Source organism: Canis lupus, chromosome 9 (assembly GCF_003254725.2).
Source record: "Canis lupus dingo isolate Sandy chromosome 9, ASM325472v2, whole genome shotgun sequence".
NCBI lineage: Eukaryota > Metazoa > Chordata > Mammalia > Carnivora > Canidae > Canis > Canis lupus.
In genome coordinates, this window is record NC_064251.1 from 21432013 (window position 1) to 21445641 (window position 13629).

Genomic DNA, 13629 nt, shown 5'->3' on the forward strand with positions numbered 1-13629 from the left:
CTCGCTCGCTCTCTCCTTCCCACCCTCTCTCCTCTCACCTCCCCCTTTCCCCAGCCTCGCTCTCCCGGCACGCGCAGCTTTCCCGGACCCCGCGCAAGCGCGCGCCTCAGCCCCGCTGCGAAAGGGCGGGGGTGGAGAGCCTCCAGCAGCCGGGAAATACCCTGAATAACCCGAGGCTGGCAGGGACTGTGGCCGCAGGAGTGGGGGAAGGAAGGCTAGAGCCAGTCGATAGGTCCCCCCAAATCCAAGAAAAGCGGGGAGGGGTGGGGCGGATACCGGGAGATGGAAAGAAGAGCAAGTAAAAGAATATAACATTTTCTGAAAGCAAATTATGCTCCAGGCACCTGTGCTAGGCACCCTCATAACCCTGTGAATTCGGCATTTTTACCTTTCTCCACTCTGCAGATGAAAAACTCGAGGCTCAAAGAGGTAAACTACTCAAGATCACACAGGTAGCTAGCAAATGATATTTCAAAACCCATTCTTTTTTCTACTGGCAAGGTAAAGAGAAAAAAATAAGGGGGTGGAATGGGAAGTTAGGTAAAGAGAGCCCACAGACCCTAATCCCCACCGCCCTCTGCGTCCATCTCCCCGCCCCTTCCTTCCTGTCCTGCTAGTTTAACTTCTCTCCACAGTGGCTACACCTCAGAAACCTGTGTAGCCAGAGATGGAGACCGAGCCCGCAGAGCAGGTGGGAGTTGGGGCTGGGGGGAAGGGTTATAGAGAGGGAGGGTAAGGCAAAGGGATGGGATTCCCTACCTGGTAACAAGCTTCTGTCATGCTTTGACCTATCAAGAATATCTTGAGCCATCTAGACCTGGGACCTTCCAGATAGATGGGCCTGGTGATGTGAGTCTGGGGTTGGGTAATGGGACTAGCCTGAGGGGAATGGAGAGCTAACCCTAGAGGTGGGAGGTCCCAACAAACACCAGAAAACCTGAGCCCCTTGTCATGAGTTCTCTACATTATGCCGGCAGTCCAGGGACACCCTCGGATGCAAAGCCTGCATGTGGGTGTTCTTCCAGGAGAGGGCGCTGCAAACAGAACTGAAGCTCCAAGATTTTTTTTTTTTTTTAAGATTTTATTTATTTATTTATTCATGAGAGACAGAGGGGGGCGGGCAGAGACACAGGCAGAGGGAGAAGCAGGCTCCACGCAGGGAACCGAGGTGGGACTCGATCCCAGCTCTCCAGGATCACACCCTGGGCTGAAGGTGGTGCTAAACCGCTGAGCCACCCGGGCTGCCCCAAGATTTATTAATAATAGAAACCTTGACCTACGAAGAGCACAGAGGCTTCACATCCATTACTTTCCTTATTTCAAACAACTCTGCCACTTGGACTGGTCAGGATTTCTAATCTCGCCCATACATATTAGGCAACTGAGATCCAGAAAGGTCAAGGTCTGCCAGGAAGCTGGATGCAGAGGCAGAAAGGGTGCAGTGGAAGCCAAGGCTTGTCGAGGGTGTGCTAGGAAGACTTTGGGGAAGGGTTTGTATCTTCTTCCTCTACACTGTTGTCATACCGCAGCTCCCAGCTTGGAAGGTGTGTGTGGGAGGGAAAGGTGTGTGGGAAGCTGTCTCATAAGGTCTCTCTCATTTTGACCCCCCCCCCAGGTCTCCTGGGGCCCCTACTCTGGGGAGGATGAGGAGGCATACTCAGCAGAGCCGATGCCAGAGCTCTGCCACAAGGCAGATGTCCAGGCCTTCAGTAGGACCTTCCAACCTAGTGTCTCCCTGGTGGTGGCTGCACTGGGCCTGGCTGGCAATGGCCTGGTCCTGGCCACCCACCTGGCAGCCCGACGTGCCGTCCGTTCGCCTACTTCTGCCCACCTGCTCCAGCTGGCCCTGGCCGACCTTCTGCTGGCCCTAACCCTACCCTTTGTCGCAGCCGGGGCTCTGCAGGGCTGGAGTCTCGGAAGTGCCACCTGCCGCGCCATCTCGGGCCTCTACTCGGCCTCCTTCCACGCCGGCTTCCTCTTCCTGGCCTGTATTAGCGCCGATCGCTACGTGGCCATCACGCAGGCCCTCCCCGCTGGACCGAGGCCCTCTGCGCCGGGCCGCGCACACGTGGTCTCAGCCATCGTGTGGCTACTGTCGCTGCTTCTGGCGCTGCCTGCTCTCCTTTTCAGCCAGGACGGGCAGCGGGAAGGCCAGCGACGCTGCCGTCTCATCTTCCCCGAGGGCCTCACGCAGACGGTGAAGGGGGCCAGCGCGGTGGCGCAGGTGGTCCTGGGCTTCGCGCTGCCGCTGGGCGTCATGGCCGCCTGCTACGCGCTCCTGGGCCGCACGCTGCTGGCCGCCAGGGGGCCTGAGCGCCGGCGCGCGCTGCGAGTCGTGGTGGCCCTGGTGGCGGCCTTCGTGGTGCTGCAGCTGCCCTACAGTCTCGCCCTACTCCTGGATACTGCGGACCTCCTGGCTGCCCGCGAGCGGAGCTGCCCGGCCAGCAAGCGCAAGGATCTGGCACTGCTGGTCACCGGAGGGCTGGCCCTGGCCCGCTGCGGCCTCAACCCCGTGCTCTACGCCTTTTTGGGCCTGCGCTTCCGCCAGGACCTGCGGAGGCTGCTGCGCGGTGGGAGCTGCAGCCCAGGGCCTCACCCCCGCGGCCGCTGCCCCCGCAGGCCCCGCCTCTCTTCCTGTTCAGCCCCCACGGAGACCCACAGCGTCTCCTCCTGGGACTACTAGGGCTGCGAACCCGAGGGCAGAGGGCGCGGGCTGAGGAAGTGATGCCAGGGAGGGTAGTGGGAAAGGGGAGTAGGTGGGGGAACACCGAGGAGGTAGGGACCTAAAGGAATTGCTTCTGTACTTTGCCACACTAAATTGATAACATGGAAATGAGATGCAACCCAACAACTGTTACTATTTTTGAGTCACGCACTTGGAAGTGATTTGCAGCAGGGCAGTACCAGTGGGTTCCCCCTCCCCCTCCGGTGGAAAGTGCTGAGAGTCCGGGTGGGGGTGCAGAGCTGCTGAGCCTGCTGAAGCTCTAGGCACTGTCACCCCCTCCACCTTCACCCGGTCTCTGCGAACAAGAGGTGAGGTGGGAAAGCTGCCAAGCAAGGAGCGCTGGAGTTCCTCTTGAAGTAGCAGAAGCAAGAGCTTTCTAACAACTACAGTGCTATCCAGTAATGGCTGCCTTAGCAGGCACTGAGTTCCTGGCCTCCGGAATGTTCAGGCCAAGGCTGTTGGGGACTGTGTGTGCCCTTGCATGGTGGAGTGGTAGAGAGGGACAGTGGACAGGCGATTCCCTTTTTGGGTGGGCTCTTGGATTAGATTACCACTTTATGGGCCCTTCTAAGGTGGCAGAAAGAAAAGAAAAAGAAAAGGGTAATTTAAAAAGTTGAGTCTGAGTTTTTCACCACGGAGAAAAACCAAGGAGAAAATTCCAATTTGAAAATTTCCAGAGTCGTTATCAGGGGTGTGGTGGGGCTGGGGGTGACTGCCGTTCTCCATCTTCCCTGGGGACAGAGTCAGAGGAAATGCACGGAGCCTGCCGCAAAGAAAGAGGTTAGACATCGGAAAGAACTTTCTTGCAGGCAAGGGCCTGGGATCCAGTCAGGGAAGAGAGTATGTGGTTTGAATGTCACCATCTCTAGGAGCTCTCAGTGCTGGCCACTGTCATCTGGGGCGGGGGCAAGGCCGGAATGGCCTCTAGAGATGGTCGCATGGACTCCTGGTCTTTGTTTTACACAAGCACGGGAGGCAGGATGGTGTTCACGTGCGACAACTCCCGCAGTTTAATATCCGGTCAGCAAAGCTGCCCCGACCACTCCAGCCTGGAGTCTGGGGACATGGGGCAAGAAGGGCGGGGCGGGGCGGGGCGCGGAGGTCTCAAGGGAGGCGCTGGCCAGACGTCTCCGCCCTGTCCCGCCCCGCCCAGCTCGGGTTAGCCTTCCTTCCTAGAGCCTCCGGCGGCTGAGACCTAAAGCCACCGCCAGCTGGGGACAGGATCCAGGGAAGGCCCGGAGATGGCGCCGATCCTCCAAAGGTCCTACAAGGCAGCCACTGGGGGCCAACCTGGAACCCTCCACCGGAGACCGCGGGAATCGCCGCTGAGTCAGCAACGCACGCGCGCGCCCGCGGGAGCCCCGACCCCGCCCCGTCCGCGGCCCCGCCCCGCCGGGTCCGTGCTGCGCCTCGCTTAACCCCTTCCCAAACAGGACCTCAGCCTATTCGCCCCGCCAGGCCTCCACTCTCTTCGAGGGCCGCAGAGTTCTCTTGAATCTTACGTCACTCTCCCCACTGGAGTTCAGTGAACTGTGCCGTCGAAATTAGGTTTTATTTCCCACCTAGGTCTGCACTTCCCCGAGTCTCTGCCCCAGCTTCTTCACCTTAAAGAGAAGGTGACTCAGACCTAGGAATTGGATTACTCCATCCAGGGGCGGAGGGCCGCCTCTAGAGCTGTCCTGGCGCAGGTAGCCAAAGCTCTTTCCTTTCTCAGGGACCCTGAGACGAGACGGGGGTTCAGAGAGCAGCAGTCGGGGCCATCCTCTATGCCCTATGGCCTTCGTTCTCCAAAGCTCCTTCTCCAGAGGGTTTTTAATCTGTTGGGTGGTGAGCCAAGAGTTAAAACAAGGGCATGAAGGCGGGCTTCCGTGACATCACTAGCACTCCGCGTCCGACCTCAGGGACGGGGGCGTGGTTCACATCGCACCGCCCCCTCCCTCCTTATTCCTCTGCTCCTCCCCGCTGTCACCGAGCCAGGGGCACATGATGCAACCCACCGCGGTTTCAGTGGCCTGATTGGTGGCCGCGCCCGGCGCCAGGCACAGGGATTGGGCAGGGGAGGCTGTGACGAAAACTACACCCTGCCCTGTAAAGAAGGGAGGAGAGAAAGAAGAGGGAAGGGGGGGGGGGCCTGAGAGGGGAGGGGGTTGGGGAGGCGGGGTCCCGGCGCTGTGCTCGCGCCCCTAGCGCGCCAGTCCCGGGGCTGCAGGGAGCGCAGCGCGCGCGGCCCGGGCCCCGGCCACCGGACACCCTACCGGACACGACCCTCCCTGGAGCTTGGACAACTGCCCACCTCGGAGATTGCACCGGACACTGCCCCCCACAGGGCTGGACACTACAACGGACACTACTTCCCAGCTCCGGACATTGCTACTCCCCCCCCCCCCCCAGCCCTGGACGCTTTCCCCCTCCCCCTCCGGGGACCCAGACACCGAGCCCCCTGCAGGCTCTAGCAAGCGACCCCTTGCACCCCAGAGCCAGACACTGCCTGCTCCTGGTCCCCCTCTCCCTTGCCTTCATCCCGCCGCATCATTCCCCCGCTGGGGTCGGAGCCCCGCCAGTTTCTCCGACCCCCTGCAGCTCGGCCCGGCTGCCCGCGCCCCCATCCCCCGGCTGCTCGCCCGGATGCCTCTCCCCGGGGGATTGTGGTGGCTTCTCTGCTGCCGTCGAGGCTTTACTCTTCTACACCGGGACTACGGGGACGGCGAGCTTAGCGGGGACGGGGACGAGGACGAGGACGAGGAGACCTTTGAGCTGCGGACCCCGAGTCCAGCGGGCGGCGGGAGGGTAAGTCCCTGGGGGGTTGCAGCCTTGTCTGAATCCCCCTCACTACAGCAGGCCGTCACGTCCGATCCTGCTCCAGACTCCAGCCAAATGCAGTGCTCTGGGCGGACGGGGAAGTGGGAGAGGTTTTTGCCTGGGGGCCAGGAGCCCCCCCGGGAGCTTAAGGAGCAGCCCTGCTCGGGATGTGCCTGTGGGCCTCGCGCCGCATGCTGGGCGCTGTCCACCTGCTAGGGGCCCGGAGGCAGGGGAGGCGTCACGCGTGGCCCGACCTGGCCCTGCCTCTCCCTTCCCCGCCGGGCCCGCGTCCCATCCCGTCTCCTTCCGCCTCCGCCAGCGCCGAGGAATGTGGCGAGGCCGGCTGGGCGGCTCGGACGCCTGGGTCCGCTCCGCTCCCAGTTCGTGAGCGCTGAGTGCTGGGGCCAGATGCCGGAGCTCCCGCCGCGGGGACCTGGGAGAGGGGGAGAAGGCATCCTCAGATTGGGGTCCGTGGCAGGGACCCCACGGAGAGGGAGCTGGGGGCCACAACTCTTCGAGGACCCCTCGTCATTACCCTGCCACTCAAGACAGAACTCTCGGCCCTCCCTGGTGAGGCTCCTGGGGAATCCTGAGGGGATGGTGAGGGACACTTGGCTCCCCAGTTTTGTGGAACCTCTCGGTGGGGAAACTGAGGCTCGATTAATCTGGAAGACCTCCCCACTGACGTCCCCTCCTAAATTCCCCTGCACACCAGCAATCAAACCCCCCTGTGCTATGGTCTGGGTCAGGCTCCCATCCCCCGCTCAGGGGTCCCCAGCAGGCCCGGTGGCTTGGTGCCCGGGTGGGGCGGGCTGCGCCGCTGGGGCCGGCGCCAGCACCTGGCGGAGGCGGAGGGCGGATAAATATAGAGGGGGGTGGAGGGAGGGAAGCAGGGGACTGCGATTAGGGGAGTTGGTCTAAGAAAGTGGTCAGCACCTGCCCCCGCGGTGGTGTGGCTAAGAACTCCTCCTGGACCCTCCAGAAAAAAGGTGGATCTGTTCCAGGAAGGCACAGGACCCAGGCATCCCCAAGCTTCCAGCCTGGGCAGGGTCAGCTCTGTGAACCAGCCATTGCCTCCCTCATGCTCCACCTCTACCCCCCTCCCGGAGCTTGGGGACAGGTGTCCCTGCCCCCCCCCACCTCCCCCTCCTGGCTTTAGCAGTCTGGGCGTGATGGGACGATGGCACAGTTCCTGCCTGACCTGGCTCCTGGATGGGTTTCTGGCCTCTCTCAGACCCTAGTCTACTGTTGAAGTTCCAGGGCAGGGGAGAGAAAGCAAAATCCTGAATTGTACCTCCCCTGGAGAGTGTGTGCCATTTCAGCCTGTCTTTCCTGAGCCCCAGCAAAGGGGCAGGGTCTCTGCCTACCACAGGGTCTCAGGGTTGTCTGTGGGAGGGTATAAGTTCTTGGAGAAAGCCCTGTACTGAAACAGTCCCTCTTCCTTTCATCCACCTCTATGCCCACCACCTACCTACCTGCCTGCCAGCCAGTAAAGGGGAAATGGGAAAAAGGGAGTGACTTCCAACAAGAAGAGCTTCATCCACCTCTGTCTTTGAAGAGATGGGGAAGCTAGGGCCCAAAGACTGAGAGGATCTGTGAAGGTTCCACAGCCAGTTAGTGATTCAAGTTAGTGGTCAGACTGTTGCTAGAACCGGGGTTCCCAACTGGACTCCTTGCACAGTGCTCTTTCCACCCTGTCCCGCCCTGACTTAAATCTTCAAAGGGAAACAGAGACAAGGGGGGAGTCTTGCCTTCTTAGCTGGGACTGTTCTGTAGAGACTGGTAAAAGGGATGATCTGGGGGGGCTTCCCCTCGCTCCCTCACAGTGCTGACCCCACTCGTTGATTCCTCAATCCCCCAAGCAGCTTGTCCTGGGGGCAGAAGCCCGTGGGCATCCTGTGATGACTGCTCTGATGCTGAGGGCTGCCCCCGCCTGTTTCCCCAGGGTCCCCTGGATGTGACACTGACTCAGCCAGTGAGGAGCGGACCAGTCTCAGACAGGTGAGCTGGGCCCCTGCGTCTCATGATCTGGAGCCCCCAGCTTGTTCCCGGGACCCCAATTCTCACCGCCTGCCCTCCCGCGGTTGTGCAATAAGGGAGAGGCCTTACGCCGGACGCTGTGGTTTGGCCGGGGTCCCGGGGGGGCGGTCCGACTGGGGGCGCGGGGAGAAAGGGGGGGGGGTCTGGGCTATTTCTGGTGCGAGGTCAGAACGGCCCAGCGATTCCCACAGCCTGGGGGAGGGGTGTCCAGGCCGGGAGCAGACTCCCCTTGCGGTCTGGGGAGCCCCGACTGAGGAGCCCCCTGGAGGCGGGGTGCAGGAGGACAGCCTCGCCCAACCCTCCCTCCCCTCTGGCCCAGGCTGCAGAGCTGGGAGGAGACACGGAGCCTCATCCCGGAGAAGGGGCCGACCGAGGAGGACCCCGACATCGTCGTGAAAGGTGGGGACCCACCTCATTCATGCACTCTGGAAGTTCCAGTCTCAACCCTCAAGGGGCTAATGTCATTTCCTGCTCATCTCCTTTTTCTCCCTGTCCTCCCCTCAGGTTGGCTGTACCGAGAGCCCCGCGGAGGAGGGGCTCGTCCCTGGCTGCCCCCACGCCGAGCCTGGTTCGTGCTCACCCGGGACTCCCTGGACCAGTTCAGCAGCAGCGGGAAGGGGGCCCGACGCCTCGGGAGCCTCGTGCTCACCAGCCTGTGCTCTGTGACCGGTCCCGAGCGCCGGCCCAAGGAGACAGGTAAGAGACTTGGTGGGGACTCTTGTGCCTCCCTGCACATTGGCCCCAGCCGGTTCTGATTGCCCTCCACGGCCTCTTTCCCTAGGTCTGTGGTCAGTGACGGTGTCTGGCCGGAAGCACAGCGTCCGGCTCTGCTCCCCTCGCCAGGCAGAGGCGGAGCGCTGGGGGGTGGCCTTGCGAGAGGTGATCGCCTCCAAGGCGCCGCTGGAAACCCCTACCCAGCTGCTGCTTAGGGACATTCAGGTGTGAAAGAGGGGATTTTGTGGAGATAGAGGAGGGTGGTGGACTCAGAAGCTTTCTGGGGAGACCTTTTATCCATCCCTGTGACTCCTTCCCTGGCTTCTAGGAGAGTTGTGGGGACCCAGAAGCTGTGGCCCTCATTTACCGGAGGAACCCAATTCTGAGGCACACCAGTGGGGCCTTGTATGCTCCCCTCCTACCCCTGCCCTACAGCGTCAGCGCCCCAGGTGAGTGGTGGCATGGCCCCAGGCCCTTGGATGAGGAATCTGAATGCCTCTCTTGACAGAGACTTAATAGTCCAAAGGAGGCCCAGCCCCTCACTTTTCAAAAGGCTGAGAATGGGAGCTGACTAAACTGGTACGCAGGATGGAAGAGAGAGAAGCCAGCAAAGGAAAACAGTCCCCCTTCGACTACCTTCTCTACGGGTCTCACTCTGACTGCTGATATTCCTTCATGAGTTTTTACACTCTATTCTCCACTATATTCTGAAGACCCTGTTATACTACCTTTACAACTGCTGGAAGAACCAGCACTTTGGGAGAAAGCGTTGGCCCCATGCAGCTATATCTCTTCCCAAAAAGGGATAGTGACTAGTCCAGATCCTAAAACTAGAAGATTAAGGGGAGCTGGGAGAAGAACCCTCCTTTCCTGACTCCTGATAGTGCCCAATTACAGAATCTGGGGTTTAAACCTGTGTTCTTGAGTAAAGCCCTGAAGCTCACCAACTCTGAGTGTAGCCCTAGTGGCTCTGGAGGGGGAGGTGCCTGGGAGGCTCTGTGGGGAGCACTTCTTTCCCTTCACTCTTCCTGTCGTTGGTACTCTCCTCTCCTTGCCATACCCTCTGTCCCCTTATACCCCTCTGACCTTTCCCTGGTTCATGCCTTCCTTCCAGGGCCCAGCTCTGTGTCCCCTCTCCAAACCGTCCCTCCGCCCCCACCCTCCCGCAGGTCCGGGCTACGCACCCTTGCGCGAGGAGGCGGTGCGGCTGTTCCTGGCGCTGCAGGCGCTGGAGGGGGCGCGGCGCCCCGGGCCCCTGATGCAGGGTGTGCTCCAGACCTGCCGGGACCTGCCCGCGCTCCGCGACGAGCTCTTCCTGCAGCTGGCTAAGCAGACCTCGGGTCCCGCAGGCCCCCCTGGGCCCCCAGCTACCCAAGACCCCGCAGCCCTTCGGTACTGGCAGCTCCTCACGTGCATGAGCTGCACCTTCCGGCCTGGGGGAGCTGTACGGGGGCACCTCCTGGGGCATCTGGAGAGGTGAGAGGGGAGGGGTGGTGTAAGGCCAAGGCAGGGGAGCTACAGGCCTGGGAGAGAATAACAGGCCTTGCCAAATTGGCGGGTGGAGAACTTAGAGCCAGAGAAGGGAAGAGACTTGACCGCTGCTAATATGTACAGCGTCTTTGTGGGAATTACAAGGTCATATGCCATTTTTGGTCGGAGGAATCACAAAAGGTGCCTCCTTTGGGCAGAGGAATTCCGAAGGGCAGCTTTTCCTCCAGGCTGAGGCAGTCCAGCCAGAGCTTTGAGTCTGCAGAGCAGAATGGGGCTGGATTTTGGATGCCAACCGGGAGGAGGATCATGAGGGAAATGGGAGGGGTAAGTTAGGAGCGAGCCGTCAGGACCTTAGAAAGCAATTCAGCTCCATTCAGTGCTCCAAGTGTTAATTTGGAAGAGAACTGGTCGCTACCTTCAAGCAACTTAAGAGTTGGCAGGAAGGAAATCCATGAGAAGAAAGAAACGGTCAAATAAGGCGCCGACAGGGAGGGGGAGAAGGTAAGCCCTCAGAGCTCTGGTCCTCGGTTTTCCCTAACCCAGGACGGAGCAGGCGCTACCGGACTCGGAACTCGCGGAATATGCGCGCTTCATCCGGAAGGCGCTGGGCCGGACGCGTGGCCGCGAGCTGGTGCCTTCGCTGGCAGAGATTTCAGCGCTGAGCCGACGGCAGGAGCTGCTATGCACCGTGCACTGTCCCGGGGCTGGTGCCTGCCCTGTGACCATAGACTCCCACACCACGGCGGGCGAGGTAAGGCCAGAGAAGATCCCTGAAACCTCAACCCCTCCTCCCAGCTTCCCGTGCCCGGCTGATCTGGTGCCTGGGACCCTAGGTTTGCCCAAGTCTGAGATTCATCATTTGGGTAAGGGGTGTGTGTGGCGGGACTAGGAGACCACTCCAGCTGGCGACACCCCGGCGCGGTCTGACTTTCCCCTCGTGCCTTCTCCCCTCCAGGTTGCTCGAGAGCTGGTGGGGAGGCTGGGCTTGGCCCGGAGCCGCAACGCCTTCGCGCTGTACGAGCAGCGAGGGGCCCAGGAGCGAGCCCTGGCTGGGGGTACTCTCGTGGCCGACGTGCTCACCAGGTTTGAGAAGTAAATGTCCAGCCCCAGCCCCGCTCTCCCTTAACCCATCAGCCTTTCGGCTCCGGTCAGTCCCCGTGCAAACGTTTATCGAGCGCCAGCTACTTGCCCTGCACAGTCACGTTTGCTGGTTCACAGGGGGGCCCTGCCTGCGGGCGGTTTGCCGTCCGGTTTCCCGGCGTCCCAAACATCTGGCCCCGCCCCCAGTATGGTCCCGCCCCTCCTCCCACCCCCGCCAGCGGCGGCCAGCGCCTGGGAGCGGGTCCCGCTTCTGCCCGGCATCGAGTCCTTCTCTCTTCTGCAGTTTGGCGGCGGAGGAAGCCGGGGTGGACGACTCGGCCGACTCCGGTTGGAGACTATGTCTGCGTCTTCACGGGCCCCTGCACCCTGAGGGGCTGTCCCCAGATGGTCACGAACTGCCTTTCCTCTTTGAGCAGGTGAACATCTCCGGCGTTCACGCCCCCCAAAAGACGCCCCTGAGCCTGAATCCCTCCCTCTCCGGGCCGTCTCATTTAACAGTTACCGCGACCTCGCAGGAGGCTTGACTCGAACCCAGACCTCAGACTTTGCACCCCGAGGTATTTTCGCCGCCTCTCCGGCGCTGACACCCAGTGCCTCCTCCTAGGCTCACGCTCTGCTGCTGCGCGGCCGGCCGCCCCCGCCCGACGACACGCTGCGCGCCCTGGCGGCGCTGCGTCTGCAGAGCCTGCACCGAGACTTCTCCCCGAGGGCGCCCCTGCCGCGCCTGGACCGCCTGCTGCCGCCCCCGGCCCCGCCGCGGGAAGACCCTCCCCGCCCAGTCCCCAGGCCTCCCCCCTCCGCTGCCCTGCTGGCCGGGGCAATCTGGAGCCCGGGCCTGGCCAAGAGGCGGGCGGAGCGGACCCGGCGCGGCGGCGGGGCCGGCGGCACGGCGGGCAGCGTGGCCCGCGAGGGAGGAGGTGGCGCCGGCACGGCGGCTGCTGTGCTGGGCAGCTGGAAGCGGCTACGGGGCATGGGCCGAGCTGAGGCCATGGCTGCCTACCTGGCTCTGGCGGCGCAGTGTCCAGGGTTCGGCGCTGCTCGGTATGACGTTCTGGAGCTGAGCACGGTGAGGGGGAGAAGGGAGAGGGGACTCTGGTGGCCCAAGCCCTACACTTCTGCCCCAGAGCCACAGGCCCCACTGTGGGTCATTTCACTCTCCTGCACCCAGCACAGCTGCCCATCTCAAACCCCAGGAGTCACTGGCCCTTGGGCTCTCACCTCTCCGGAGCCTTAAACCCCTTGCAGTGTGGATCATAGAGAGGACCGGGGAGCCCCCTGCTCACAGCCACTTCCCCACTAAAAATAATGCCACAAGGCCCCCTCCTTCCACCCTGACTCTACTCATCTGTCTGTAGGAGCCTGGTGGGGGCACTCCACAGAAGCTATGCCTGGGCTTGGGAGCCAAGGCCATGTCCCTCTCCCGGCCCGGTGAGACAGAGCCCATCCACAGTGTCAGCTATGGCCACGTGGCCGCCTGCCAGCTAATGGGCCCCCACACCCTGGCACTGAGGGTGGGAGAGAGCCAGCTCCTCCTGCAGAGTCCCCAGGTGAGTGGGAAGAGGGTGTGGAAGGAGGAAGGGAAGGAAAGGATGTCAAGAAACATTTTATTAAACACAGCATGGGCCAGGTACAGCTCTAGGCACCAAAGATCCAGTAGTGATCAAAGACAAGCTCAAGGACTTTACATGAGAACAGGAGTGTCAGACACTAAATAAGGAATCAAAAACTATATAAGATTATAAATGCTACCAAGGAAAGGGGAATGTGACACAAAGTGCGGGAGTGGGGGGTGTCATAGCATTAGGTAGGACAGTAAGGAAAGGATACTCAGGTGACATTTAGGCTAGCCACAGAAAGATCTGGGGGAACAGCATTCCAGGTAGAGGATATTGCAGGTGTAAAGGCCCTGAGATGACAATCGCATCTTAGAGCAGAAAGACACAGGTGTGACTGGTGCAGAGTGAGTGAGGGAGAGCACGGTGTCGGTGTCGAGGAGGGAAAGGTGGCAGGGGGTGCAGCTCTTGTAAGGTGAGGAGCCTGGGTGAAGGATGAGACAAAGGAAAACCCCACGGTCCCTCCTGCCCTCTGCCCTCTCTTAGGTGGAAGAGATCATGCAGCTGGTGAATGCCTACTTGCCCAATCCCTCCCCCGAGAGGCCCTGCAGCAGCCCTTCTCCATGCCAAGACCTGCCAGACACCTCCCCTCCCAGCCAGCGCCCAGGCCTGGACGAGCCCCAGGGACAGTCTGGCTGTTTGGGGCAGCTGCAGCACTGAGCCGGCCAAGAGGTCATGACCTCCCTTCTGCCTCCAGCCTGGCCCTGGACTGCTCTGAGATTTGAGGGAACCATGGACCCTTTGGCCCTGCAGGGACAGGGCATACCCCACACCCAAGGGCTACAATGGGTGCAGACAATTTTCTAGTTTGTTTTTTAATTTATTTGTAGAAGAGAAGCAAAAAAAAAAAAAAAAATCCTTATTTACACAAACTCTTCCTGTGGGAGTGTTGTCCGTGGGACAAGTTAGAGCCCCATAGCTCAGAGCTCCACCCCTGGGGACGCCCACACTCTGGGCTTTTACCAGCACTAAGGGGAGTCTGGACACCACAGGGCTCCACCCTCCTTGACCTTCTGGATTTAACCTCCTCCTAGCCAGCAGGCTGCCACAGGGTGCTGGGTGGGGCAGGCAACAGGGCAGTTTTGGAAGCTGGCAATTACTCACACTCACTTCTTCATTGAGTGGCATAGGGGTGGCCTCCTGGCG

General features: G+C 61.1%; 2 protein-coding genes across 5 annotated transcripts; both read left to right on the forward strand.

The window, feature by feature from the left end:
• The first annotated feature begins 435 nt into the window (after nt 1–435).
• Nucleotides 436–2836, forward strand: CCR10 (C-C motif chemokine receptor 10). The gene is made up of 2 exons (XM_025440636.3): nt 436–691; nt 1616–2836. Exons 1-2 carry the CDS (start codon nt 668–670, stop codon nt 2681–2683), a joined length of 1092 nt encoding a protein of 363 aa, XP_025296421.3. The 5' UTR covers nt 436–667; the 3' UTR covers nt 2684–2836.
• Nucleotides 2837–4881: 2045 nt separating this feature from the next.
• On the forward strand, nt 4882–13355 carry PLEKHH3 (pleckstrin homology, MyTH4 and FERM domain containing H3). 4 transcript variants are annotated; one of them, XM_035721322.2, is made up of 14 exons: nt 5378–5512; nt 5844–6094; nt 7470–7525; nt 7884–7963; nt 8069–8260; nt 8346–8503; nt 8607–8727; nt 9448–9754; nt 10313–10520; nt 10725–10861; nt 11154–11286; nt 11475–11936; nt 12226–12417; nt 12970–13355. In XM_035721322.2, the coding sequence occupies exons 2-14, from the start codon at nt 5933–5935 to the stop codon at nt 13141–13143; spliced, it is 2382 nt and encodes a 793-aa protein (XP_035577215.1). In that variant the 5' UTR covers nt 5378–5512; nt 5844–5932; the 3' UTR covers nt 13144–13355. The 4 variants fall into 4 exon arrangements, with proteins under 4 accessions (XP_048970649.1, XP_025296423.1, XP_025296425.1 ...); XM_025440638.3 differs by lacking the exon at nt 5844–6094 and having other exon boundaries at nt 4885–5512; XM_025440640.3 differs by lacking the exon at nt 5844–6094 and having other exon boundaries at nt 4885–5512; nt 10725–10852.
• The last annotated feature ends 274 nt before the right edge of the window (nt 13356–13629 follow it).

What these genes read in the sequence shown, in the direction of transcription:
- CCR10 (XM_025440636.3), top strand. Translation starts at nt 668, where the DNA reads ATGGAGACCGAGCCCGCAGAGCAG. An exon ending in AGACCGAGCCCGCAGAGCAG is followed by an intron (nt 692 to 1,615) that starts GTGGGAGTTGGG and finishes CCCCCCCCCCAG; the next exon opens with GTCTCCTGGGGCCCCTACTC.
- PLEKHH3 (XM_025440638.3), top strand. Translation starts at nt 5,351, where the DNA reads ATGCCTCTCCCCGGGGGATTGTGGTGGCTTCTCTGCTGCCGTCGAGGC. An exon ending in GCGCCGGCCCAAGGAGACAG is followed by an intron (nt 8,261 to 8,345) that starts GTAAGAGACTTG and finishes CTCTTTCCCTAG; the next exon opens with GTCTGTGGTCAGTGACGGTG. An exon ending in CTACAGCGTCAGCGCCCCAG is followed by an intron (nt 8,728 to 9,447) that starts GTGAGTGGTGGC and finishes ACCCTCCCGCAG; the next exon opens with GTCCGGGCTACGCACCCTTG.